Consider the following 26,018-nt stretch of genomic DNA (forward strand, 5'->3'; position numbering starts at 1 on the left):
AAAAAAATGGTGCTTTAAAACAAATATTGCTTTGCTGTGAGGCAATTTGAACAAAATCAACAAGAGGGACTCACCAGTGTGTGTTTTCATGTGTTCATCGAAGTACTGTTTCATGTTGAAGTCCTTTCCGCACCACTGGCACATGAACTGCTTGTGTCCAATGTGGATGCTCATATGGGAGCGGAGCTGGTATTTGTACTGGAAGCGCTCGCTGCAGTTCTGAAATGGTGCACAGGAAACGCTTTTATGCAAAGTCTTTTCACAGCTAGTTGGTGGACACGACAGGTTCAGTCATTGTGGGGAAAAAAAAAAAAAAAAAAAATTATATATATATATATATATATATATATATATATATATATATATATATATATATATATATATATATATATATATATATATATTTTTTTTTTTAATCTTCCTGTGAACCTATTAGATATGGCATTCAGTTTTAATTTCAGAGCTGTTTGACATTTTTTTAAGACTTTCCTACCAAGAGTTAGAAAAGAAGATTTTAATACCACTCTCATGCCTGTACAGTAAATATGTAGATATAATGCTTCCTGCAGCTAAACTAATGTATGGCATAAAACTGTAAGCACCCAGCATAATTGTCGGCTGGTGGTCTTCTGTTGATATCTAGTTGAAAAACAGTTCTGGAATTTAACTTGAACTGACGTCATGGATGTTACCTAATTAGATGCATCTAATTCCTTCTTTAATCTTATCTATACTTCTCACTTTTTAAGAGATGCTCTGTCTAGACCTGCGTGGGAACAACTTCAATATCCGTCTGTCCGTCGGTCAGATTTTGCTGTCGTACTACAACCAGTTTTGACCAGGGAGATGCTGTTGAGGTTTCTACTGTGTTTGCTGGGCAGTTAGGGTCATTCTACCGAACAATCAAAAAAATAAAAAAACAGCAAGGTACAAGACGGAGTAAGTGAGAACGATGCCAAAAAGACACTAACAGACTCATAAATATTTAAGGTTTTTATGTCTAATGGGATCCCTGTATATAAAGATAGCCAAATTATTTTTTTTTTTTAATGATCAGTGTTCTTCAATCTGATTTAAATGACCCTGCTAACACCAATAAACTCACATATGGGAAATCTACCGCCATTTTGGAATTACTCATCATTTCAAGTGAAGTGGAGAGCAGCAGCGTGTAAAAGGAGCTCAAACCTCACACTTGAAGGGTTTCTCTCCTGAGTGCTGTAGAGAGTGAACCTTCAGGGACATGCTGCGCTTGAATGATTTCCCACACGTTTCACAGGTGAATGGCATGTCCTTCGTATGGGCTACACAAAGGCACAAAGACAATACAAACTTAGTTTGTGTGATTCAATATTGAGCCACTCGTGACTGATTTTAAATGCATACAATACTGAGATTATTATTTTTCACTAAATAAATGCTGAGGGCAGTGGATCCGTCTCATCTACTGCTTCCATCATAAGTTTGCACATCAAACTCTGCAGTCTCTCTTATAGTAAACTTAAACTGCAGAAACATGGATGTACACATGGAGTGAGGTAAGCCTATCTGGGAAATAAGATGCTTATCGCTTCAGAAAGTGGAAAAGGAAAGCACCACCCAAAACAAATCCTGCACAACAATCAGTGGGATGTGGAAAGGAGGCCTAAAGTAACACAGGAGAACAAAGTGACAAACCAGGATAGTTGATTTTACTGCCACTCACCGACCATGTGCTTCCTGACATGGGCCATCGTGTAAAACTTCTTCTCACAGATCTCACAGGAGAATTTCTTCTCGGCATAGCCATGGACGATCTTGTTATGCTCGTGTAACGACCACAGCTTCTTGAAAGCTTTGCCACAGGTCACACACTTGAAGAAACGAGAGAGAGAGAGAGAGAGAAAGAAAAAAATATAGCAATTACTGGAATTTATTTGGAGATGAGCTATTAAAGAGATTGTGATCTGGAACAGTCTTTACAAATACAATCCAGGTGTGTTTATAGAGACACTTGAGCATGCACTGTAGCAAAAAAGCAATTAGAGTCACTAGATTAAAGAAGCAAATGATCTTCAAAACCACAGCAGGAGTCCAGCTGCTTGGTGCCGAGGGGTAATAGTGGAGGTAGTGAGACATATCAGAACTGATTACTGACTGCCATTTGACTGAGTTACTGATTCTGACTGGTTTTAGTGATTGCAGTTATGCATATATTAATTAGAAACAAAATAACTTTTATACATTGAAAGATTGTTTCTTTCATTTTCTTAAGATATAACATCCTGAAATAACTATATAAAAAACAACTAAAAAGGAACCGTTCTGGTGTGACGTGAGTGGAGCATAATTCTAATGAATGCCCTACAATAAATACTTTTAACAATCAATTATTATAAAAACAAACAAAAGTCATGTTTAGTTTCACTGACTGAAATGATACATTTGACCTCCCGCCTTTAACTAAACTTTAATCTATCAAAAAAGTGTTCTTTGTGTTTATTGAAAGCATTTATAGAAAAATATGACCCCCCCACCCACCACCACAACCAAGTAATATTTGCCAAGAATATATCCCTAAAAACTCCAGCTACTATCACCAGGAAGTAACATGTTTAGTTTTCCAAGATTGTCAACCACCTTGTGCTAACTTGCGGGCTGAGCTTATTTAGGTAGGTCCCTTGTTTTATGTCTTCCTCCCATCTCTCTCTGTCCACCCTGCAGCAAACGAGCACCACCTTTGAGGTCACTGGTACATCTTTTTCACCCCATTTAATAATCTTTTCAAATAAACTTTAATGTGTGTCAACTAGCTCTAATATAATAATGGGGGCTTGTCTGGGATATGAACCTCAGACCATCCACATCCAAAGCAAGAATCATAGGCCTAGACCACATTCCCCAAGCATATAAGTAATACAGTGATTATGGTTTAATTGTACCTGGATGCTTTTCTCACAGTCGGTCTGTTGGTGCAGCAGCAGCTCGCTCTCTAGCAGGAAGCGTTTTCCACAGTTATTGCAGATTTGCATGCGGTTGTGAGTGACATTCATGTGTTTTTCCAGGTACCAGCGATTGTTGAAGATGCGAGGGCACTTTTTACACGGGAAATGTTGCTTCTCCTCCAGCCTCACTTTCTGGCCCAGGCCCTCTGCATCCAGTGTCCTCTTCCCGCCCTGTCGCTGGTTGGCCAGCGTGGCCTCTGCAAGGGTCTGCCGCAGAGAGGCAGCAGTACCGGCCATGGCCAAGGCTCTGGTGCCCCGGCGAGGTCGATCCATCATGGCTGGCTGCTCCAAGCCTGGAATGTTGAGTGTATTTTCCTCTTCTTCTTCATCCTCCTCCTCCTCATCGTCCTCTTCACTACTTTGCCCCAATATGTCACCCCTCTTCAAGTCCTCAACATCCTCTTCTTCAATTGCATCATCATTCTCCACTTCATTTTCCTCATCACCCTCTGAGTCTTGCTGGTTGTTACGGCAGCGGCCAAATATGGTGGCAGTCTCTGAAGCAGTGGTGGATTTGCCCTCTGATCCCTTTGAGACGTTCAGTGTCTGGTTATTAAGGTTGACTTCAACGATGATCTGATCTCTGTTGAAGGAGGTGTGGCCATCTGCTGTCTTTGACTCCTCTCCATTTCCCTCCACTTTACACAAAGCAGCCACACCTGTGCTGGCCCCGCTTCCTGAGCCCTCCTCCTTCTGGTAGTACTGCTTTGCCTGAGAAGCTGTCTTGCCCGCCTCTTCTACTCTGACAGAAAACGGGCTGCTGCCTTCTCTCGTGTACACCCTGCCGAGCTCTGACTCCTGTTTGATCTCACGGTACATCTGGCTGGGGGGCATCGCTACAGAAGCTGGCTCACTGCTGCCATGCCCTTCTTGATTGGCCATATCCGTGCAGGTGGTTCTCAGCGAGTGGCTGCTGATAAGGTCACGACAGGAGGCTGCGATGTCGCTCATCTGAAGCAGGGTAGCGGCGTTGAGCACGTCGCGGACAGTGCGGCTGCTTACCAGCAGTTTGGAGGTGTAAATGAAGTTGAGGATTTGCTGCAGGCCCTGAGAGGTCAGGGCATCCAGCGACAGGTCCACCCGCCGCAGCTGTTTGCTTTGGGCAAAGAGCGAGTGGAAGAAAGGGCTGTACGCTGCCAGCACACCTTTGTGGGCCGGAAAGGTGCTGTGCTGACGCACAAGAACAATGTCAACGTCACACAGGTCAGGCTGAAAGAGGCGCTGCTCATTCAGCCTGTCCATCAAACAGGTAAAGTGCAGAGCCACATCCTCCACTAGAGAGAACTCAGCAGAGGGGAAGTCTGTGGTTTTCTCCACTATGAGCTGTAAGAGAAAGTAAAGGAAGAAGTGAGACAAAAAAAAAAAAAAAGTGTCATAATCATTCACAATACAATAGTAAAAAAGCTTATCAAACCTCACCATCAAGAGCACAATGACATGTCCCCTTCAATTACTGTTCTGGAGCTTTTAATCATAATGCATTATCTTAATCTAATGGAGTTTGCTCAGCTAACATACAATTGTGGATTTAAGCCAAGAAGGATAAGTCCTTTAATTGTCCAGACTTCCTTAACTAAATATGCTGAGTTTAGCTAGCAGAGGTAACTTTAGAAAACCTGCTGGATTGCTCAGTGCTGTGGAGAAACCCTGCTTGGCTTCTGTAACTTAGGGTGGCTCAATAGGGATTTGTGTTTTCATAAAACCTCCTTTGACAGACTGTTTCTCCATTTAGAGGATCAATACGTGCATCTCCTCACCCACAGAAGTCAAAATCAATCATTAATCGGATCATTTAAAACTCAAGGTGAGACCGTTTTTGAAGCTATAGGTCACATCCTCATTGTATTATTTGTTCATTGTTTGTGTTTTCTTATTGAGTTGCAGTTACATAAAAGAACACCTAAAGGGTCATGTGGCAAATTATCCGAGCAGGTACGTGGCACATGTATGTGTGTAATAAATACACATTTTTGGCCAAATGATTTTTTTATCAAAGTAAAAAGAAACATGCTAGGAGCTGATTTCAGATATTTACAGTGTCCAAAAATATTTTCACAACAATAACACTGAAATAAACTTTTGCACCAGCATTTTACTGTGATGCACAGCACAAATTCACCCACTGCGTCTAAGAAGCAAGACGCAAGTTGGTGAAAAATCAAAAGGTGTAACACTCAGGGATCTATGCAAGGTCCTCAACTTCCCAAGGTGGGTTTATTTTAGCACAGGAAGGGCAGGGTTTCGATCCAGACGGGATGTGAGTGGGGACACAGCAGCAAACAGCACACACACACACACACACACACACACACACGCTAACATGCACGCATATGTGATGTGTGACCATGCACAGACAGCAGAAATGCACGCACACAAACACACACACACACACACACACACACACACACACACACACACACACACACACACACACACACACACACAAACAACACAAACAGAGTGTCTGGCCCCTACTGCAAGGACTGACTGCTCTGTGCATTGGTATTCAATGCCATTTCCCCCCTATTAGTCGGTTCTCTCAGCACACCCACTCACAACACTGTCCCAGAGGAATGACGAATTATGCACACGACAAAACACGTCCGGAGAAATAATTAGGGAAACCATGCTGAATAAATACTAACTAACCCGCCGAACAATTAATGGAAATTATAATTCAGGGCACCTTTTGAAGGTAGAATAGGATGAGTACTGATACAAGCCTTGTTTTGGTTAACACACTGCCAGAGATGATACAGCTATGAGCCTTAATTACATTGCCACACCTCTTATTTCTGAATATTTTCAGTTGCACGTGCAGGAAAACATACGACAAAGAAGAGAAGGAAATAAATATTAGCCATAATGCATTTCATTGTCAGAAAATAGAAACTATGGTGTTTAAGCAACAAACAGGCTTTTAATGGCCATGAATCGCACACTACAATGTCTGTTTGTGTGTTTGCTTTACTGTAAAAAAATATATATACATAATAGTATGTTGTTTTTTCTTGCTTCACAACATATTCTATTCTTAAGATCACTGAAAATGACTTTTCATTGTGCAGGCTGGAAAATGGATTTGCATTCGAGCCTAACCTTGAAAATCTGCTGTTTGAAGAATTCAATTATGGAGTGTTAGATTTATTCATAGTTTTGAGCTGCTAAATTGGACTCTGAGCTAGAGGAGAGGAGATCGGGTTATCTCTCTCCATGCAAGGCTACAGACATTGCCCAAGGGCAAAACGCAGCAGCCTTAATCAGATCAAGTATAAGTTGCAGACTGGAAGTTATGCTCCTGTGGTGATAACGATCTGCTTCTTCTTCTTCTGGGATTCAAATAGAACAATGCAGTCAAAGATTAAATTCTAGAAGATGAGCATCAATACATTCAAACATATCCACAACTCAAAATAAAAGAGCCAATGATGGGTCGGATAGATTGGGTTCATATTCTATAACTATATTCTGTATTCTAAACAGGGGTGAAAGCAAGCCGGTACTGCGTACCACTAAAAGATTCTGCGCCGGTACGCAGTACCTGGAAGAGGGGGAGCGGCTGTCTGCTGTAAAGCCCTCATTCAGAACCAGTCACAGCTGCACTTTGGGTCAGAATAGCTCCACTAGCAATAAACAGTCTAAAACACAACGTATCAGTTAATCAATAGCTTTTTTTTTCTCTCATTTCAAATTGTTTCTGAACTGTTCGTGCTATGCTGGAGCCTCAATTCTCGAGCTTCTCTCCCCTCGGAGCTCAAGGCTTTCGTCAACGGCCAGCCTTTAAAACATGCACAGATACGTTAAGCCTATTAACTGGCCACCAGACTTATGTAGTGCATTTTATATGGCAGGTGAGACTCTCCCAATTTGACTGACAACCCATTCGGCCAATCATGTAACTGGCCATACCAAACTCACCTGAAAAAGGTAGTGATGCCCTCTGGTTATTATTGGCTCTGGAAAACCCATTTCTTAACATGATTGGCCGAATGAGGTGTCATTCAAAGTGGGAGGGTCTGGCTTCCCGAGACAGGACGTGGTCAGTTAACAGGCTATGACATGGGTTTTCCAGAGCCAATAATAACCAAGAGCATCCCGTAGATTTCTCAGGTGACTTTGGTGCGGCCAGTTAACAAGTTAATGTCTGTCTGCTTGTTACAAAAGATCCCAATTAAAAGCAAAGAGAGATTAACTAATTGTGTTTCATGTTATTCTGCTCAATTTCAACAACACAGCACTGCTTATGACCGGAGATTTCATTTACGCTACACAAGAGCGCATTTACCTCCAAAACGCAGTGGTTGCCAAAGGGATTGAGGTCTGAGAAAGTTTGGTGATTATTTCTTTCCAGACGTTTTGTACTGGTGGACAGAGCCAGAATGCGTGGAGGTGGTCATCAGTTGTGTTAAGTGTACAGTGTGTGCAAACATCTCAGTTCCTTAACAAATGAAAAAATATATTCCACATTGTCAAGTGCTTCTAATTTCTGCCTAATTTCAACAGTAAAGTGTAAAAAAATAAAATAAAATAATATATAGAAACAATTTTACTATAATCTAAAACGTTTAACCACTGCATTATAAACTTCAATTAAACTACAGTGTTCTGTTGTATTTCCATTTTTTACCAGAAAGAACTGCTTACATAAGTAACATGAGGATGCAGCCATTTGGCATATCAATACATACCTTACCAAAGCCATTTCTCAGCTGATATTTCTGAAAATATACTTACACCCATGCATTTTTGCAGCAAAATAGACTAAATAAAATAGGCCACCCCTCTTTTTTTTTTTTTTTTTTTTTTTTTTAATATTTTGCTTCCAGACCTTTTTGTAATTTTTAAAGTGGTCTTGAGCTATAGCTCTCTGGGCTTTCTGAGGGTCTTTCAAAGTTTTTCTTTGGACATTGGCTGCTTTTTCATTTATTCTCTGTTCAGTCCTTGTACCTGACCATTTTCAAAAGAATGTTTTGTTTGTTAAACCACTTAACTCTGACCTATGAATCATTCAAGAATAAAAATGCACCCCATTCAAGGGACAAACCAGTGTTTTTTCTTCACATAACAGACAATTTAGCAAAGAACCAATTTTAAATTGTATCTTTACGCACATTGTTACTTGCAGCCTGTCACAAAAACACAGAATTTGTTTCCATTTCTTTAGTTGAATCTATGAAAACTCCCAAAGATAGCACAGTTTGACATCCATATAAAGCAGTATTTTTGCCCCAACAAGGTGACCATTCTTAAGGGAGGAAAGGCTGAGATATGCCAAATTACACAAGAAATATTTGGCTGAAAATAGACATCAGCATGTATATAGGAGGTCAGAAGAGAAGTACAACAGTGAGTATCTACAGTCATCTGTGAAACATGGAGGCTCTGTCATGGTTTGGGGCTGCATTTCAGCCTCTGGTGTCGGGGATCTTGCCAAAATTGATGGAATTATGAACATAGAAATGTACCATCAGATTTTGATCCACCAAAATCCCATCTGGAAATCCTGATTGGCAACAGCTTCATTGTTCAGCATGAAAATGATCCCAAACACAATGCCAACACAGTAAAGGCATACCTGGAGAGAAAAAACACGCAATGGAACACTATCAGTCATGGATTGACCTCCACAGAGCCCGGACCTCAACATTATTGAGGCAGTGTGGGATCACCTAACAGAGAACAGAACAAAAGGAAGCAACATCCAAAAAAAGAGCTTTGAATGTCCTTCAAGAAGTCTGGAGAACTATTCCTGAAGACTGAAGAATTACAAGAAAGCTGCCTACGACAGTTCAGGCTGTGTTGAAGAATAAAGTTGGTCATACCAAATATCGGCTTTCAAGCTCGTTAGAATTGTACAAACTAGTTTGCCTGTTATGTTGTATTACCACCGTCTGTATTTGCATTTATGCACTTTTACAACGTCTTCTCAACTTCCTATCATACTTCTATTTGTTCGTGGCAGTGGCACAGTGGGTAGGTGCTCTCCTTGCAGCTGGAAGGTTGCAGGTTCGAGCCTGTCCCTGCGCTTAAACCACTTAAACAATTGCCTAATGGTAGCGCCGGTCTCTGGCTGCATGACCGCAGATGCTCGTCTCTGGATGGGTGATCTGGAAAGATCATTTCATTGTGTGCCTTGAGTGCACAATGACAATGAGCTAAATCTAATCTAATCTTTAAGAAGAAACCTTAACAGCAGTTACTGTGGCAGCAGGTCAGCCCAGGAGGGAGGTGGTGTATGACAAAGCAGCAAGAAAGAACAAGACACCCTGGACACTGGTTTAACAGATTTCATTTAGCTTTCAAAACTGTTGATTTCCAGATTTAAAATTAAAAAGCCAAAAATAGATCCTAGATCAAGGAGTTAATATAATTTACCTAACTAGATAAACTCATTGATAAAGTCATTTATCAGTAGTGGCTAGCTATACATACCTTCAGTATCTGCAGTTGGATTTCTAAATGTTTATCTGAAGGTCCCTAGATGACAGAGAGGTTTAAATCAGTAAACAAATGCACTATTTTCATCTTGACAGATGCTTCAAAACTATTTAATCCATCAGCAAATAGCTGTAGTTACCACACAGCTGCTGTGGATGTAACACTGTGTGCCAAAGACAAAGTTATCCTGTCACATTTCACCATACTGTATCCAAACAAATTGATTGAGTATGTTGAATTGAAAGACTAATTTGACTCCCTTGATCCCCGTCTGCCATTAGCTTCCTCCCTCGTCCCCTTTTCTCTCTCTGCCTCGCTCCTTTCCTTAGAAATGTCAGTGAGAGAGCTTGTTTGCTGTCATTAGAGAGAGCGCCACCTTTAACCAGCCTCTCAGTCAGATGTCTCCCAATACATTATTCATATATGGCCTGACCTGCGACAAACACACCGCCGGGGGGATTTACTGACGCACCCAACACGAGGCGTCATTTAAACAGGCTTCAATCAAAGCCCGGTGCACCCTTTACATGCAGATCATTTCATCTTCTGCCAAACACAACAATCTGAGAGGATCCTTTTGCACTGCAGAGGCCTTTGCATGGTCTTGGCAGGTCTTTTTTTTTTTTTTTTTTTGCAGGGCCACTCTCAAGACTGATGCATTTTAGTCCCATACAAACACTAAGGTATTTATTTTGCTGTGGGACATTGATATGCCCTTTACATAATTTAAATGGCTGAAACAGTTATTTGGCCTGTCCACAACTTCAGACCAAGCAGCAGCCTCCAGGGTGGGAAAATGATGACGGCATAGAAGTGCCAAAAACTGCGGTTCATCTAGTGGCCACTTGAAGTTGGCTGCAAAAGTGAGTGAATAGAGTCTGTCTGTCTACATGTTACAGCCATTTAAGTCACTCAAACAGAACTCTCAACAACGACCATGATGTTGGTGCTTTTTGCAACATTTCTAATGCAAATATCTGATACATAATGTCAATTAACGCTTGCTGTGATGTTAAGCGATCCCAAAACTCTGAGGGCCCAGTTTTGGTGAATGAAATTCTAATATTTTACCTGCATGTCACTTATGTTACTAATTAGTAGATATCTGTCTGTACAATATGTTGCTAGTTGATAGCATCACTTGATAAGTTAGCACACCATCTTTTCATCACTTCTGGCTTCAAAATACCAAACAACACATTTACTTGTGATACTTCCCTACCTTGTGTTTAGTGCTAATTAGCATGTCAACAACATTATAGTGAACAAAATAAACAGCATGTTAGCATTGTTACTGATGGCATATCAACTCAAAGCAATGATGTACCAAAATACACCCTCGCAGAGATGCTAGTATGGCTGTAGACTTATTATTTCACAGTATTTTCCATTCAAATATTACATTAATTGACCTCATAGATGGTTTAGAGCAGGGGTGCCCAAACTTGCGGCCCACGGGCCACTTCCGGCCCCGCCCCCTTCGGGTCCGCGAATTGATGTCAAAAATAACATACAATTTAGCCCTTTAAGTTACTTTTTTGACATTTCGCTCAACCCTCGTAATTGGAGGTGAAGGCGAAATGTCAAAAAAGTAACTCAAATTATGTAATTTTTGACATCAGTTCGCAGACTGGAAGCAGGGGGTGGGGCCAGAAGCGGCCCGCGGGCCGAGTTTGGGCACCCCTGGTTTAGAGTGACTGTAAATGTCAAACTCTGAGAGAGAACAGCTCACACAAATACAAAGCCAGCTAGTGTTTAACTGCCATAACGGGCTGCTGTATTAAAGAACAAATAATTCATTCAAGTATGTGTCAGTATGCTTCTTTATCATTAATCTAATCTTGATGAGGTAATGGAAAATGCACAGGGTGATAGAGGTGCCTGCATCTTTCATGGCAGTATTAAACACAATAAAAGAAACACTGCTGTGGAATTGGTGTTGCTTCAGTTACCTTTATATGGAGGTCAGACTCCGAGGCGCAAGCCAAGCCCACAATTGATGCGTCAGTCAAAGTGATTTAAAAAAAATAAATAAATAAATAAAAGCATTGAATCCTCACCCAGCTCAGCCATGTCGGGGCCGATGGTACGCTCTTGGCAGAGCCTCGACAGCTGGACCTGAGCCAGTCAGTATGAAACCCCTCTTTTTAATCTGACTTTCACTGGTGAGAATGCCCCTTCTCTCCCACACCTTTTCATGGATAGTCTGGGTGGATTTACTACTCTATAAAGTCTCCATCACTGTGCAGTCTGACTACAGCCTCTGGCTGTTCCATGACCTCTGCAGAGCTGCCATTTTAAAAGTTCCCCTGTCTGTTCAGGCGACGGAGATGATGCTTATCTGTAAAAATGATTGTGAGGCCACTAGCAGGGGGAGCACATGCATATCTTAATCAGGATCCCGAGTAAAGCTCAGCATTGTTCAACCCTAACATTTTCTCTTGTGTTAAAAAAAAAAAAAAAAAGCAAGCCATGTGTTATCCTCCACAAATCTACATAATTCAGTCACTGTTTTGCACACACCTTGACTTATGAGCAGAGAGGGAAACAACAACTACCCCGGCTGTCTTGTTTGCTTGCTGACCGGTGAGCCATTAGCAGGGGCCAATGTCAGAGCACAGCACCGAGTCATGGATGCATCAATAGTGCGAGGGAGGGCAGGTTGTATTCAGGCAGGAGGGAGTCCCAGGGGGAAAACACTGCAGGGGGTTAAAGCTTTCTCTCTGTCTGCCCACAAACTGCTCAGACTGAACTCAGTGTCCTCTTACATCAGCTTCTTCTTCTTCTTTTTCAAAGGGGACTAGTTTGACTAGAGCTGGGCGACAAGAGCAGAATTACCACTACTGTTTATTACTGTTTAGATATAATCTTATTGAATATCTGCTTTACCAATTAACTAAAATATTTTAATTGTGGATAAATCAACACCATGTCTGAGTGCTGAGGCTCAAATTAGTCATATGCATGTAAGGGTAGACTCGCAAAATTATATACAAGTCAATATATACACACTCACCGGACGCACCTGATGTCACATTTAAGATGATGTTCCAGCATCTTAAATGCACCACTAGCCATCAGTAGATTGTAGATTGCAGTCAACTGAATTCTGTCTTCTTACCCCTACCAATTCAAGTGCATAATCCTAGCTACGGTGGCTGCTGTAGGACAAATAACTCTTTGTTAAAGGAACTTTGTGAAAGGAATCCAGTACAGGTCGATGAGTTAGTGAAGCTCACTCCCCTCCGATGACGGCGATACTGGAGCGACCTTTGCGGTCATCCTGAACTTTTCTGTCAGTAAGCGCCGCTGATTTTACTTCTGGTTTTTGTTGCTGTTAGCTGGCGTTAGTGAAACTTTCTTTGAAGGGGATGTAACATTGTCAGCCAATAAACTCTCGTATGATGTGAAAATATAATCAAACTGTTGTATCAGAAGGAAAGTGTGATTTTTAGACAATCAAGCCTAACATTAGCTGGTATAATGATAGCTTATAACCAGCTGTTGTTATTTAGTCGGCTCGTTGTCAGCTGTCTGGAGATTGGAGAGTCACACATCTAATCTGCTGACAATAAGTAACTTCAACAATGTCGGGAATAAATGAAAACATGTTTATGGACCTTTTCGTGTGTTGGAGCCCTGACTTAATCCTTCACGTTTTCACTTCTTTGGTGAAGTGGACCCCCTCTCAGATGATAAAACATTCGTATTGAGTCTGGAGGCACAGACACAGATTGAAATTTGCCTCCATGGCACACGAACATCTGAGTTTTCTTCTCCTCAGCCTTTGGCATACTATGTATGTGTCCAGTTTCTAGCCACATTTTTTTTTTTTGCAGTTTTATGCATTTAGGCTTTCTTAGATAGAAAGCCTAAGTGCTTTCTATCCAGCATTCACATATGTTCACATGTCAATGACCGCATCAGAAAGCAACTTGGGGTTCAGTATCTTGCCTAAGGATACTTTGGAATGCAGACTGGAGCAGCCAGGGATCGAACCACCAACCTTCCAATTAGTAGATGACCTGTTCTACCTCCTGAACTACAGCTACATGGCTGGGATAAATGGATTATGGTTACCTAAAAATATCCATTTTAGACTTTACGTTGACCTAAAAAAGAAAACAAAAAAACAACACAATGTGAAATGTGATTGCTTTACAATGTTTTGACATTTTATGAACCCTGAGAACATTTAAGATTTAATGCAGTCCTAATTCAAATAGCAGATATAATTTATCACATCCCAAAGCTGTTGCCAGTGATAATGATTTAGAGTATACCTGTAATCTCAGCAGGACTCCACTACAAATCTCACAAAAGGTTCATTAAAGGACTTGACAAATAAGTGCATGCTAAGCTCTCTGTATGCACAGTGAAGTCTCTCCACTTGGATATGAGCATCAGGGAGATCTCCCTGCCATCCACACATGAAGACAGCAGTCCCATGAGCTCACTCGCCGGCACCTTTGCCACCCACTAGGATGGTAGACGGCTGTGGGGTCTGACATGCCACTTCCACCCACAGAGCACATAAACCTACACTAAAAAGCACACTCAGCAGCCCTCTTCACAGTGTGGCTTCCTGCTGAGGGGTCCAGCGCACGACTCGACGTGACTGACACCCAGAGGAAGAAGAGTGGGCACTGTGTCAGGCCACATCTCACTCACTGGCATGGAAATGGCAGGAGAGCAGTGCCCACCCCTACACACATATCCCTGAGTCATCATCAGTTGGGAGCATGACAGGCCTGATTACAAACTCTCCACAGACAGATCGCCCAGTTTTAGCAGCAAGTTTGGTCTCGCAGTAACGTCAGAGTGCTTGTACGTGGCGGGAAAATGATAAGCGCACACATAAACAAACCCAAACACAACGGGACAAGGGCATGTCATTTCTGGCGGAGTCCAATCAGACAGCCATTAAAAAGTCATCAGGGTAATGACTGACACTGTGTCCTCTGTGTGCTCACCAGACCGGCCCCTGCTGCTGACGCCAAATGACAGGTTTAGTCCCAGAGATGCTGATCCAGAGATGTGAATTCTGATTCTCTGGGTGACTATCCTGGCAGGGCGTAATCCTCTGATGAAATCTACTCTGGGATACATGGAAAGTATGGATGAAAAGTAGCTTGCAAAAATGAGTCCCTGCTTGCACTGTTTGTGTCTTATCATGGATAGATTATTGAATAGGCCTACAACATAAACTGTATGTAAAAGATAGAAGTAACCACTGTTATATCACCCATTGGTTTAGGAGTTCCTGTTTTCAAGCTGAGAGTTTTCAGTGTTTCCATCTTACCTTTAATAATGGATCTAAGCATTGGGGCTGCAACGATTCATCGACAAAATCGATGACGTCGACTACAAAAATTAGTCGATGTGGAATTTCATCATTGAAGCGTCGAATTTTATAACCCATCCATCCAAAGGTGTGGGAGCATTTTACAGAAAACAAAAATAAAGTTGAATGTAGACTGTGCAAAGCAAAGCTTCCCTTCCGCGGCAGTATCACTGCAATGCTAAGCATTTAAAACATAACTGCTATATTAAAGCAGTTATGTTGGCTCCCATTTGTTTTTCTTGCATTAATATTAGCATTCATCCTGAATAGTAAACCTCTTCATAAACTGAATCATCTATAAACTTTTCAGCTGTTTTGCACAGAAAATTTGATTTAATTTGAAGCCTTATTTGAACTTTTGTACAGAGGCCATTTTTATTTATTTGCACATATTTTCATTTAAAAATCAAAATTGCATTCACTTTAATATGCATTGCTTATTTAATATTTATTGTGATGGTCACATTAATGGTAAAAATACATTTGATTAGTTTCAAACTCATTGTTTTAATTGTGAGAAGAGACAACAAAGTGATGTTAACAGGTGGACAGGTTTGATCAGGTGAGGTAAGATTGAAATAATCGTTGACTAATCGATAAAATAACTGACAGATTATTCGACTACCAAAATAATCTTTATTTGCAGCCCTACTAAGCATAAAACCGAGAGACACTGCTCGCTTATATGGTTGTGACTTTTCAAATCACAAGCAGGCCCACCCTAAAACAAACCTGGCTTTAACGTTCTTCTAATTCCCAGTGGGAACCATAATTTACAAAATAAACTTCACATTATGTTCAATAAGAATTTAAACAACCAAGTGAGTCAATATCATCGTGAGATGCATGGACCAAGTTAGCGAAGAACCATTTTCCCATAGACTTCTATACAACCACACTTATTTTTGAAACCAGAGAAGTCGCCCCCTGCTGACCATTAGAAAGAGTTCGGGTTTAAGACACTTTAGTATTGGCTTTTTCTTTTCAGATCCCGAAGCACCTCTAGGGTCCCAAGATCTGAAGTTGTGAAGCTTATCCAGGGCATAAAATTGCAAAACAATTTTAAATGAGTACATTTCAAACAACCACAAAGGAACAGAAAATAACCATATGGGAAGTCAAAATAATTAAATGATTAACCATCAAATTAGCTGCGAACCACCAATGAATCACAAAAACGCACAAAATGACTTTCGGTCTCTGGCATATGGCTCTATAGGAGTGGTTGAGGCCTTTTACATGTCTGTGCCGAGAGTCTGCTGCCTTGTAATCCATCCTTGTGTCGAGCAGAAGATATCACGTCTGTCTGCAGTCTGCACTCCCTCCTCTCCTCTCTAAATCCAATCAGCACAGCGACCCGCCACTGACCTTGAGATAGACGAATATACAGTAGCGGATGCACGAGCACATCCAACCACAAGCCTGCAACCCTATGCATGCATACCTTCATCGTACACATGCATTTGCTCCCACCTCAGTAAACAGGAAGTAAAGAAATATGGCATAGGTGATGACACTGCTGATAGACAGAAATAAAGACGAGGCTCTGACTGTAACTGGACTCACGTTATCCCTTTATCAGATGTGTTGCTCTTGCACAAAATGGTCCAGACTGAGCACAAGCGACAAGGTCTTGCTTTCAACAAGCCCTGCGGTGATCATTACAGTACTATGATAAAAAATGCAAATAAAAATCAGTGTTCAATGACTAAAGGGGCAGGCACAGCAGCGGGTGGCAGCACACTCATTGCTAAGGTCACACATACGGTATGGTCACATGCACAGCCACATTAAAGTGGAGTTTAATACTCGCTGGGCAGGCACTGTTTATCGGATAATAATGGTATTAAGGCTGACAGTTACACCTTGTGATAGTAGACTAAGGGATTATATATATAATCCAGAAAACTAGTGGTGCATGTAAGGCAGATTTGGGGGGGGGGGGGATCAACCATAATAAATCAATCAGCTGTGCGGTCTGAATATGAAACACTACTTGTGGTATGCAATATCAAACAAAATCATTTAATTTTTGTGACAACATGCTACTTAAGCTGTGTCTGAATTAAAACTCTAGAAATATTTAATTTTCTTAATAAAAATGGGAAAAGTTTAAACAATAAGTGAAAACAAAGAAAACTCAGTGAGGAACGCATTGACAATTCTGAAAACCCCATTTACATCCAGTGACAAATTTTTTTTAATTATTATTCTTGCTTTCTACAATACCAGTGCACTGAAACTACAGTAAAGGTAAAAATCTAAGAAAAAGATTGGTAGTTGGGCACTGAGTTTCAACTTTAACGTAATTTATTGTAACACAAGATGGTGTAGCAAGTCAACGTAGCATCCAGCCTGCCCCAAGTCTAACATGACCGGAAGACAAAGTGCCCGTGGACAGGCAAAGGAAGAAACAATACTAATGAGGAAGGACAGGTATTCCTGTGAATGGAACAGGAAACTGGAGAACAACCCTCATCAGCACCAGCACCGGCTCTTAGAAATAAACCGCACTGGGCTGTAAAGAAAAGAAATGACAAAATCCATGGGAAAACAAGAGAAAGTATCGGATTAGCTTTCCACTGCTGAAGATAGCTCTCGGATATTTAAGGAATGAAGGATGTGGATGATGCTTAACTTGTAAAGTTTCTTCTGGTAAGATCAAAGCTTCAAATATTTGCCATGTAGCAATAGCCTGCAGAGAGACCCAGCTATCTAACATTACTTACAGTGCAGGGTTTGCACCAGAAGAGATGTTAAGCCTTGTGACTTCAACATGGAGGCTCAGGGTCACAATGTTGGACTTCATTAATGTAGTGCTACTCTGCCCACATCTGTCCAGACCAGACTGGCAAGAGCATAAGTTGACAGCTGTGCACAGGTGAAGCAGGGGTGTAGGATCTCAGGAGAATTGTTGAATACTTGATGGTGAATATCCGATAATATTTCTACTTGAAATGCCCATTTCTACTATGGTTAATAAGGACAGTCAATTAAGACATGCTTATTTTATTTTATTTGGGGGGAAGATTGCCATTACAGTTAATGCAGGTCATACAGATGTTGATGTTGTTTCTGCCTTGGTATGCAAGGCATCCCTATACTGGCACTGATGGCTGGTATTTCAAGGTACGTAACTGCATGGTGCAAAAATTGATCAGTATGCATGCAATTTCTGGAATACTCTGCTCAGTCAGCATATTCTGATTTCTGGACATTGTCATTAATCACCACGCTATGCAATGGCAAGAAAAGGTGAGTGAATCTGTTGTAATTAACACCAATGAGATCTAACTTTTTTCAAATATGTTAAGATCTTCATAAAATTACAGTCATCAATCTGTTTAAATTTGAACTGCAGAAATCATTTTAACTTTCTTGCCCACACTGAAAACATGACAAAAAAGTTCACAATGCGGGTTTGGATCACTAAGGTTAATGACAATAAGTAAAGCTAATTGGAGTCAGGAGCGAGCAAACTGGAGTGCAATAAAAAAACAAAAAAAAAAACAATAGCAGAGATGTGAGGTACAGCACTCAAAAAACATGTGTGAATGTCAACCAAGAAATCTCAAGAGTTCCAATCAAAAACTGCTCATTTGCACAAAAGCCGGTAAAGTTTACACAGTAACAGTTTAGCTATTGAGAGAACCACAGCCAAGTGTCTATATATCGTGTCAATTTAGTACTCGGGGTGAGCTTCCCTTTGAGCGAGTACCCAGCTGAGATGACAGACATATTTCAGATTGCTCATTGAAGTGAATTAGAAGACCGGGGAAGCAGCTAAAGACTTAAATGAACCGCTGGAGGTAGTTAACACTGTTTGTAAATATATCATGTGAAAAACCACTGAACAGGCATGCTGTCTGTGGCAGGACACCACAGAGAAAGCTGCAGCTTTCCTAAACACTACTGAGAAAATGTTATGAAGGCTGATGAAATGAACTGTTTGTGAAGAAGCGCTATATACAGTTTAATTGCAAATGTGAACAGTCCCAAAGTGAACTACGATGGAGGGAGCATCCAAGTCTATCAAGGTACCTTGCATAACTATATCAGAGTGGCTGTCTGACCAATGAAGCGCAGTAGAAGATGGATGATGCATCCAAGTTAATGTACCAAATGAAAAATCTGCCTTTTGGACAGGCCCAGTCAGAGCTAAGACTTTAACCAAATAGAGATGCTGTGGAATGACCTCAAGAGACATCCAATATGTCTGAGCTGAGGCAGATGAATGACTCAAAATTCTCCTGAACTGTGCGGTAGGTCTCATTTGAAGCTCCTGCAACAATTTGAGGTTATTAGAATACTCATCCAGGGGTGGAGGATTTGGCCTCAATAGCTGTGGATTGGACCGCCAGGGCTGCCGCCCTTGACCGCCACACGATGCACACTGCACCCAACCCCTTCGGCACCTCCTGCAGGTGGTGGGCCTGCTTCACAAAGGAGCCAGTTGAGGTGTCCCGTGCATGTCCTACCAGGAGGAGGCTCCGAGGTAGCCTGGGAATGCCTCAGTGGGTGGAGGGGGTGGGTGGGGAGAGGAAGGTCTAGGCTTCTATGCGCAGGCTGCTGCCCTTGCAACCAGGCACCAGTTAAGTGGAAGATGGATGGATGGATGATCCAGAAGTTTACTTACTTGTCACTAAAGACACAAAATATCATATTTTTCACATTACCTCTTTTAGGATATTGTATTTGTCAGTACTTCTCTTAAGAGTGTCAAAATGTCAATGTATTTGTGTCAAAATGAAGCAGGAAAATAGATCTTCTCTATCCACCCTCTGAGTGCAAATCTCAGTAACTTGAATCACTGTTAGTTGGAGGCCTGGTCCCATAAATCCAAAGAAGAAAAACTCAAATGAACTCTATATGACTTTCATCAACAACCTGAACTGCCTTAATACCTGAAAGCTAAATGAGATTTCAGGTAAAATGTACAGTGAGACAATTTCAGATATAGCATGAGGTAAATTCCAAATTACTTTACAATTTGCTGCTGGTTATTAAGTTTCTTTTTCCACCACTTTAGCTAATTATTTTATTCCCTTTAGCCTATTAACACATTTAACTTCCTTAACCACAGCATCCACTGCTGGCTGCAATTAATAAAGACAATATTATCAGCATTAGTGCTGCTCTAATCCTAGACACCCAATCTCCCTTCCACACTGTGCCCCCCTCCCCCTCCCCTAAATCCTAATCTAGTAGTTTGGACTTGCCCCAGCCTTACCCTGGTGGATCTCCACCAGCTTCCTCGATTGGATTTAAATACATTTCCATCTATATGTTAATGCAACCACAGGTGACAAGCCAATCTACAACTGATATGCGTTTACCCGAGCATGAAATTGGGGAGCACAAACAAAAATAAGGATGAGAACACAGCATGAGCAGCATCTTGGCGACGTACACTACATTAAAATTTGACAGCATGAGCGGGATTGCCTCAGCCGCATGATTTGCAAAGTCCTTTTAGCAGCTTGTCCTTTGAACAAACCGGACGACAGTGAGTTTTATCAGTTTAGGGAGGCTGAGGACAGAGCGCGTGAATGTGCGTCACCCAATCAGAAAGAAGACATCAACCGCCGGTCGCTTGGAATTGAGATGACGAGCGGTTGGATAATCAAAGGAGCTGGCTAAAGGGGGAGGTGCGGGTGATGAGGTTAGAGCGTCCGCACTGAAGCTCTGCCAGGAAGTTTGTGTCTGGGCCAATGAGCTGGGAGAGGAAGCGCTGAGTCAGGAACCTTGGCCAAGAGAGGGGCCTGTGGTGCTGGCATCTCCTCCTCGCACACACGTTACAATGCTTCACACACCACTGCTCTGCTGGAGTTATAACACACTGTTCCCAAGCCAACGTTGCGCATGCATGTGCACAACACGGGGTGCACGCACCTGCCTGCTGTGCATGCACTCATCAGTACACACAGGGATGTGACACCATATACCTGTCGCACACACAAAAAAAAGTGAAGGGTCGCACAAACACACATATTTCTATTTATATTTAAAAAAGCAAATAAGAGTATCAAGTCAAACAAAAGTCAAGTCTTAAGGGACAAAATTTAAATTTGTCCATGTAAATGATATATTGGGTGAAAAATGCACCTTTGAAGTGATCTATTAGAGACAACAGATAGCTCTGATGTGCAGCAGAGAGCAGGTGCAGACATACCCGAGGGTTATTACACAGGCTGAAACTGTGATATCTTCATTATCCCTTTCATAGCATGACACAAAAAGAGAGGAGGCAAACACAAGCCTCTAAAGAGCTCCTTATCACAGGAATCTCTCTGCTGTGGCAATATGCGCGTGCGGACATACGTGCATGCATGCGTGTGTGTGTGTTTGTGTTCACATAGGGAGTTGATGTGTTTGATGAGAAGGTCAGAGAGGACAGAGAAAAAAAAAGGCGGGGGGGGGGGGGGGGGGGGGTAGAGTAGGAGCATCAGCTTTCTATAGCTGCAACCAAGAAGTGGACAGCAGGGAAATAATGAATGCAATCTTAAAGGAATACCAACAACAATATAGTTATGGCATTTTTAGAACTATGCATATTTGCTTTGTGATGAAGAGATATGAAAATTGATAAAGTTGTGTTTGTTTCTGCATGTAGTTAGGTTGGCCAAGGGGTGTCAAACATGTGGAGTGGGGGACAGAAATGGCCCGCCAAGGGGTCCAAACTGCCCCACTAGATGTGAAAAATGCAATGAAGTCATTCACGACTGAAAACTTTTCAATAAATTGCACTGCTGTTCATGATACAGTACACAGGGGTCAAAATGTGCATTGTTTTTTTTTTTTTTTTTAAATGCGGTGGTTTTACTGGTTCAGTATGGGCTGCATTTGGCCCAAGAGCTAAAATGCTTTTAGCACCTGTGGATCAGAAAAACTGAAAGCAACATGCCACAGAAAGCCTGACCCTGTGCAGACGTGACAACATCTGCACCTCAGCAGACTACTGCTTTGAAGTTAGGGGTTTTATTATGGGCTGTTTTATAGACGGGAGCCCCAACTTATAACTGGTGATTCAGCAGAACCAAGACTTAGTCTGATATAGGCAGCACAAAGGACTCACAGAGAGGATTATTTCCAAAATAATGACAAGGATATTGTTAGCTACAGCACTCAACAAATTTATTAGATTACCACCCAGTGTAAGGTTTATGCCACAGCTGCCCTAAATTAATAGTATTGATAATTACCAAAATCTTTTTTTATGTTTCTTTAATGGTTAATCCACCAATATGCACGAGCTCATTAATCAAAATATTTGTAATGCCAAAATAAAATTATTGTTATTCATGCATTTTCAAATTTACCGATTTGCAAAAAAAATATTCCTGAACAGAAAAATCAGCTTTAGTGCTTTAACATTATGCTTGATTCATTTCCGACTTCTCTTAGAAGTCCAGCATGCCGGCTGAAATTTGGGTATAAAAACGTGAATTCAGTTTGTTGTTTGCCAAAATTTTTTGACAGATTTCTAAAATATTTGTTTTCTTGTTTTTAATGACAGGGGGTCTAATAAATTCACTAAGCATCGTATGTAGAGAAGAGAAAGAGAGAGAGAGAGAGAGAGCCTCTGTCTGACTTCAAAGAAGCACCATTCCTAACAGGAGAACAGGTTTTCTTGCCACATATAATCGTCCATTCTCTTGACATGATATCAGACTGAGCTAAACTCACCATCTCCCGGCTCATACTCAAATCAGAGCTCAAGGTTGTCGTCTGTCTTTTTTCAGAGGGCAAACGCATCAAATTATTCCTTTAAGGCTTAAACCTGGATAAATAATTAATCTACAATATTAGTCTATGGAAGCACAAAGTTTTAATATAACGACTTCTTTTCTGTGTATTCTTATTGTCATTATTTATACAACTCTTAATACAGACAAGCAGCTAAAATGGATAATAATGTCATTGCTGTTTAAAACCCAGACATTAATCTATGTCGATGTCAAATTTTTATGACTGCCAGATCAAGGATTCCTTCTTTTCCGCTTGGCAAGTCTCTGAAAACAGCACAAAAACTCATCTGCTCTAAAGCTTTTCCTAAGTCTCTCTCTCGCTGGCCCGAATTTAGCTAAAAGCTATAAGAACACTTTAGATGCCCACTCCGTTTTAAACTCTCTTAATATCTTTAAATGCCTGACAATGAAAGGCTAATAGAAATCCTCATATCGAGCATTAGGAAAATAAAAAGCTGTCTGGCTTCTTTGATAATGGAGTTCAATGTCTTTTTTTTTTTAAAATGACATAGTGTTAAATTAGAGAAGCTTTTTTTTTCTCCCCTGGATACAAAGACAATAATACTGGGTGGCACTGCTGAGAATGAATAAATCCACAGTTTTATTTGAAGAGTAAAAAAACAACCTGAGTGTACTTCAAGCAAGCTGGTGCCATTTGAACCAACAAGAACAAAGGAAACCTTACATAAGCCCAGTGAGTTTGACCTTGCTGTCTGCGCAGCCTTGTCCACTGTTCTTAATCTCAGGGGCATAAATTAGCAGCACCTACAGCATGCTGCGAGTTTCCAAGAGAGCGGCCTCCTGCCAGAGGCCAGAGAAGTCTGCAGGAGTTTGTTGCTGGGTCTCGGGGAATGGCTGCACTTGTCACAAAGACTAAAGACAGCTTTCTCACTCAGCACCCAGAGACAGTGAAGCCTCAAAGTCAAGGGTGGGCAGGAATGCCCTGAATAGGCAGTTACGTAAAAATTCACAGCACCCTGAGAGGATAGAGAAGGAGCTACTTAGGACCTCACAATGCTGACTGGGCCTGATCTGGAGAAATGTACAGTGTAAGTGTGTTCAGTGTGCGTGAAACTAAGGCAGATTTATATTTTCACAACCTGCCAAAAGGGGAGAAAACCAAATACAGTATTTCATTTGAACTTGAGAATGAATGGATTATAAGCCAAGTCGCCATTAAAAAGTACCCCCAAAGTGCCTACTATGTGGTGAACAAGACTCCAGCCATCAATTTTCAACTGAAGTCTAACTCAGCTGAGATGGGGCGAGAGCAAGGATGCACGCTGCATACGCAGTCACACAAATTTACAATCAGCAGCTAATCTAACATGCATGCCTTTGGATTGTGGGAGAAAACGAAGCAGAACTCAGCACAAACACAGGAAGAACATGCAAAGTCCACTCAGAAACATCGCAGCCAAACTTGCACGATCGAACCCAGGACCCTCTTGCTGTGAGGTGGCAGTACTAACCACTGCACCGCCACAAGTTAAAGATCACTTTGCGCCTCTTGCATCCCTCTCTGTTTGCATTGTGCATATTTTTGGGTGTTTTATGTCCCTTTGTGGTCTGTTTTTTTTATTGCCAGCTTTTCCTCTGCATATGTTTTGCATCTAATTTTAGTTTGTCAGGTCTCTTTGTGGTCACTTTCGCTCTTTTTAATTACTGCATGTCTCTGTACTAATTTTGCATCTCCTTGTAGATCGTTTTGTGCCTTTTGTGGTCATTCGGGAGCCAATGTCTCCGTGGCCTTGTCTATTTTTACTTATTTTTTTGCATAGTTGTATTTTTTGGTGTCCTTTTGCATTCATTTCACTGAGTTTATGTCCATTTGTGCTCACTTGACTGCCTTTCTAACAATGTTAGCAGTCAATTGCATAGTGAGGCTCTGGTCCAGGGACCTCATGACACCGTGGGCCCCTGTTTTCTTTACTGCTAAGCTCTTTGGGTAATCCAGGCATTTATTTAGTATAACATGAAGCCAAAACTGATATCAACAATCTAATTTCTGAAATTATCTGGGGCACCAAAACAGTTAAAAGAAACACCATCTCTGATCACTGGTGCATTGGATTTGGCATGCACACTGCACTTTCTCTCAGTTTGTTCTCCTTCACTTGCAAAAAAAATGAAAAGAAATTAAAGAAAAGAAAAATGAATAAATAAGCAGAGGATAAATACAGCAATACTCAGACCTCCCTCACCCTCTTTGCTCCCACCAGAAGCCACCCAGCGAGCACCAGGGCTAACCCTGCTGACCTGACCCAGATATTAACCCAAGCCTCCAGATGTGAACGCGTACTGGGATTACTCTACCGCTGCATCAAGCTCCACATGCTTTCCTAATGAGGCATCCTAAAATGACCCTGGAGACAGAGCGGGCTGTCTGCCTCTACTGTCGGCCTCTATTCCCAGAACTCAGCCTCTCCGTCACAATCACCCTCCTATCTGTAATGAGGGGAGGAATAAAAACAGTGGATTCTTTCTGGAAAACAACTTATCCACGGTGGCAAGGGAAATTAGTCAGTATAAAAAGAAAGAAAGTAATAAAAAAAGATTCAGACGTTTCCCTAAAGCAACTGACCTCATACACCAGACTAGAAAACTAGACACCATCCAGTAACATATCACAAATTTCCTTCTTCAACTGGACTTTGTTTGCATTATTTTTTATTAATTTTCCCAGGCAGCTTCAGTCAGATCTGATGTTTTCCATCCCCAGCATCATTTCACCTGTACTTTGAGCACCAGCTGCAATCAAGTAAAGTTATAAAGACAAGAAGAGTGACATCTCTCCTCAGCTGAACTATCACCGAGCTGATCCTCTCTAGTGTATCCGTGAAAGCTTCGCTAACTTATCCCGCACCAGCCGTCTATCTGTCTGGCTGGCTTGGAGGAGGAAAAAAAAAAAAAGGTGGCACTTTCACTCGCACCAGTCACGACCTGAGTGTTTTGCAGAAGCGTCCGATATGAAGGAATTTAACTCCTTCTCCGCATCAATGTAGCTATTGTAGCCATTGCATTCTTTCGGGGCTGCTTCAATTTCCAACTTGTGCCATGTCGGCAAGTTACAAACTTCACCGCAAATGATACGAAGCACAAAACACGCGTGTGACAACCAGCTGCAGGGGATCGCGATGAGGCATAAGTGTGGCAAGTTTGATCGGCCTGCTAAGTAGCTCAAAATTGCAAGAGATCAAGAAGGGACAGGGGAGAAAAAAAAAATAAACAAAAATGCAGCGCTGCTCCGTAGCCTACCATTTTGATCCAGCGTTTCGAGGCTCAAAGGAGTCCCAGAATAACTCCTTTCGCACCAGTTTTCCCTTCGCCATGAAAATGACCGTTGGATTGTCACATTTCTTCAGTTTTTGCCTTATCCTCAATCTTTTTTCCCCCCGTGCTGCTGTAGCATTCAGACAGACAAAAATGCAGAGGCTGCTTTTGCAGAAGGAATTGGTGATTGGAGCTCGGGGATCATATGGGCTTTTTTGTCAGACGTTTTTA

The 26,018-nt window shown here is 41.5% G+C and overlaps 1 protein-coding gene across 1 annotated transcript in view; it reads right to left on the reverse strand.

The window, feature by feature from the left end:
- The window catches only part of zbtb47b (zinc finger and BTB domain containing 47b), a 32,533-nt gene extending 6,644 nt beyond the window's left edge, over nt 1-25,889 (reverse strand). The window contains exons 1-5 of the mRNA XM_030756016.1: nt 25,773-25,889; nt 2,922-4,307; nt 1,706-1,853; nt 1,189-1,304; nt 75-219 (exon numbers count right to left, since the gene is read on the reverse strand). Coding sequence (XP_030611876.1) covers nt 75-219; nt 1,189-1,304; nt 1,706-1,853; nt 2,922-4,307; nt 25,773-25,775 — 1,798 coding nt within the window. The 5' untranslated portion in view covers nt 25,776-25,889. The remainder of the gene's footprint in view (nt 1-74; nt 220-1,188; nt 1,305-1,705; nt 1,854-2,921; nt 4,308-25,772) is intronic.
- Nucleotides 25,890-26,018: the final 129 nt, after the last annotated feature.

The sequence above is a fragment of the Archocentrus centrarchus genome, chromosome 20, assembly GCF_007364275.1.
Source record: "Archocentrus centrarchus isolate MPI-CPG fArcCen1 chromosome 20, fArcCen1, whole genome shotgun sequence".
Taxonomy (NCBI): domain Eukaryota; kingdom Metazoa; phylum Chordata; class Actinopteri; order Cichliformes; family Cichlidae; genus Archocentrus; species Archocentrus centrarchus.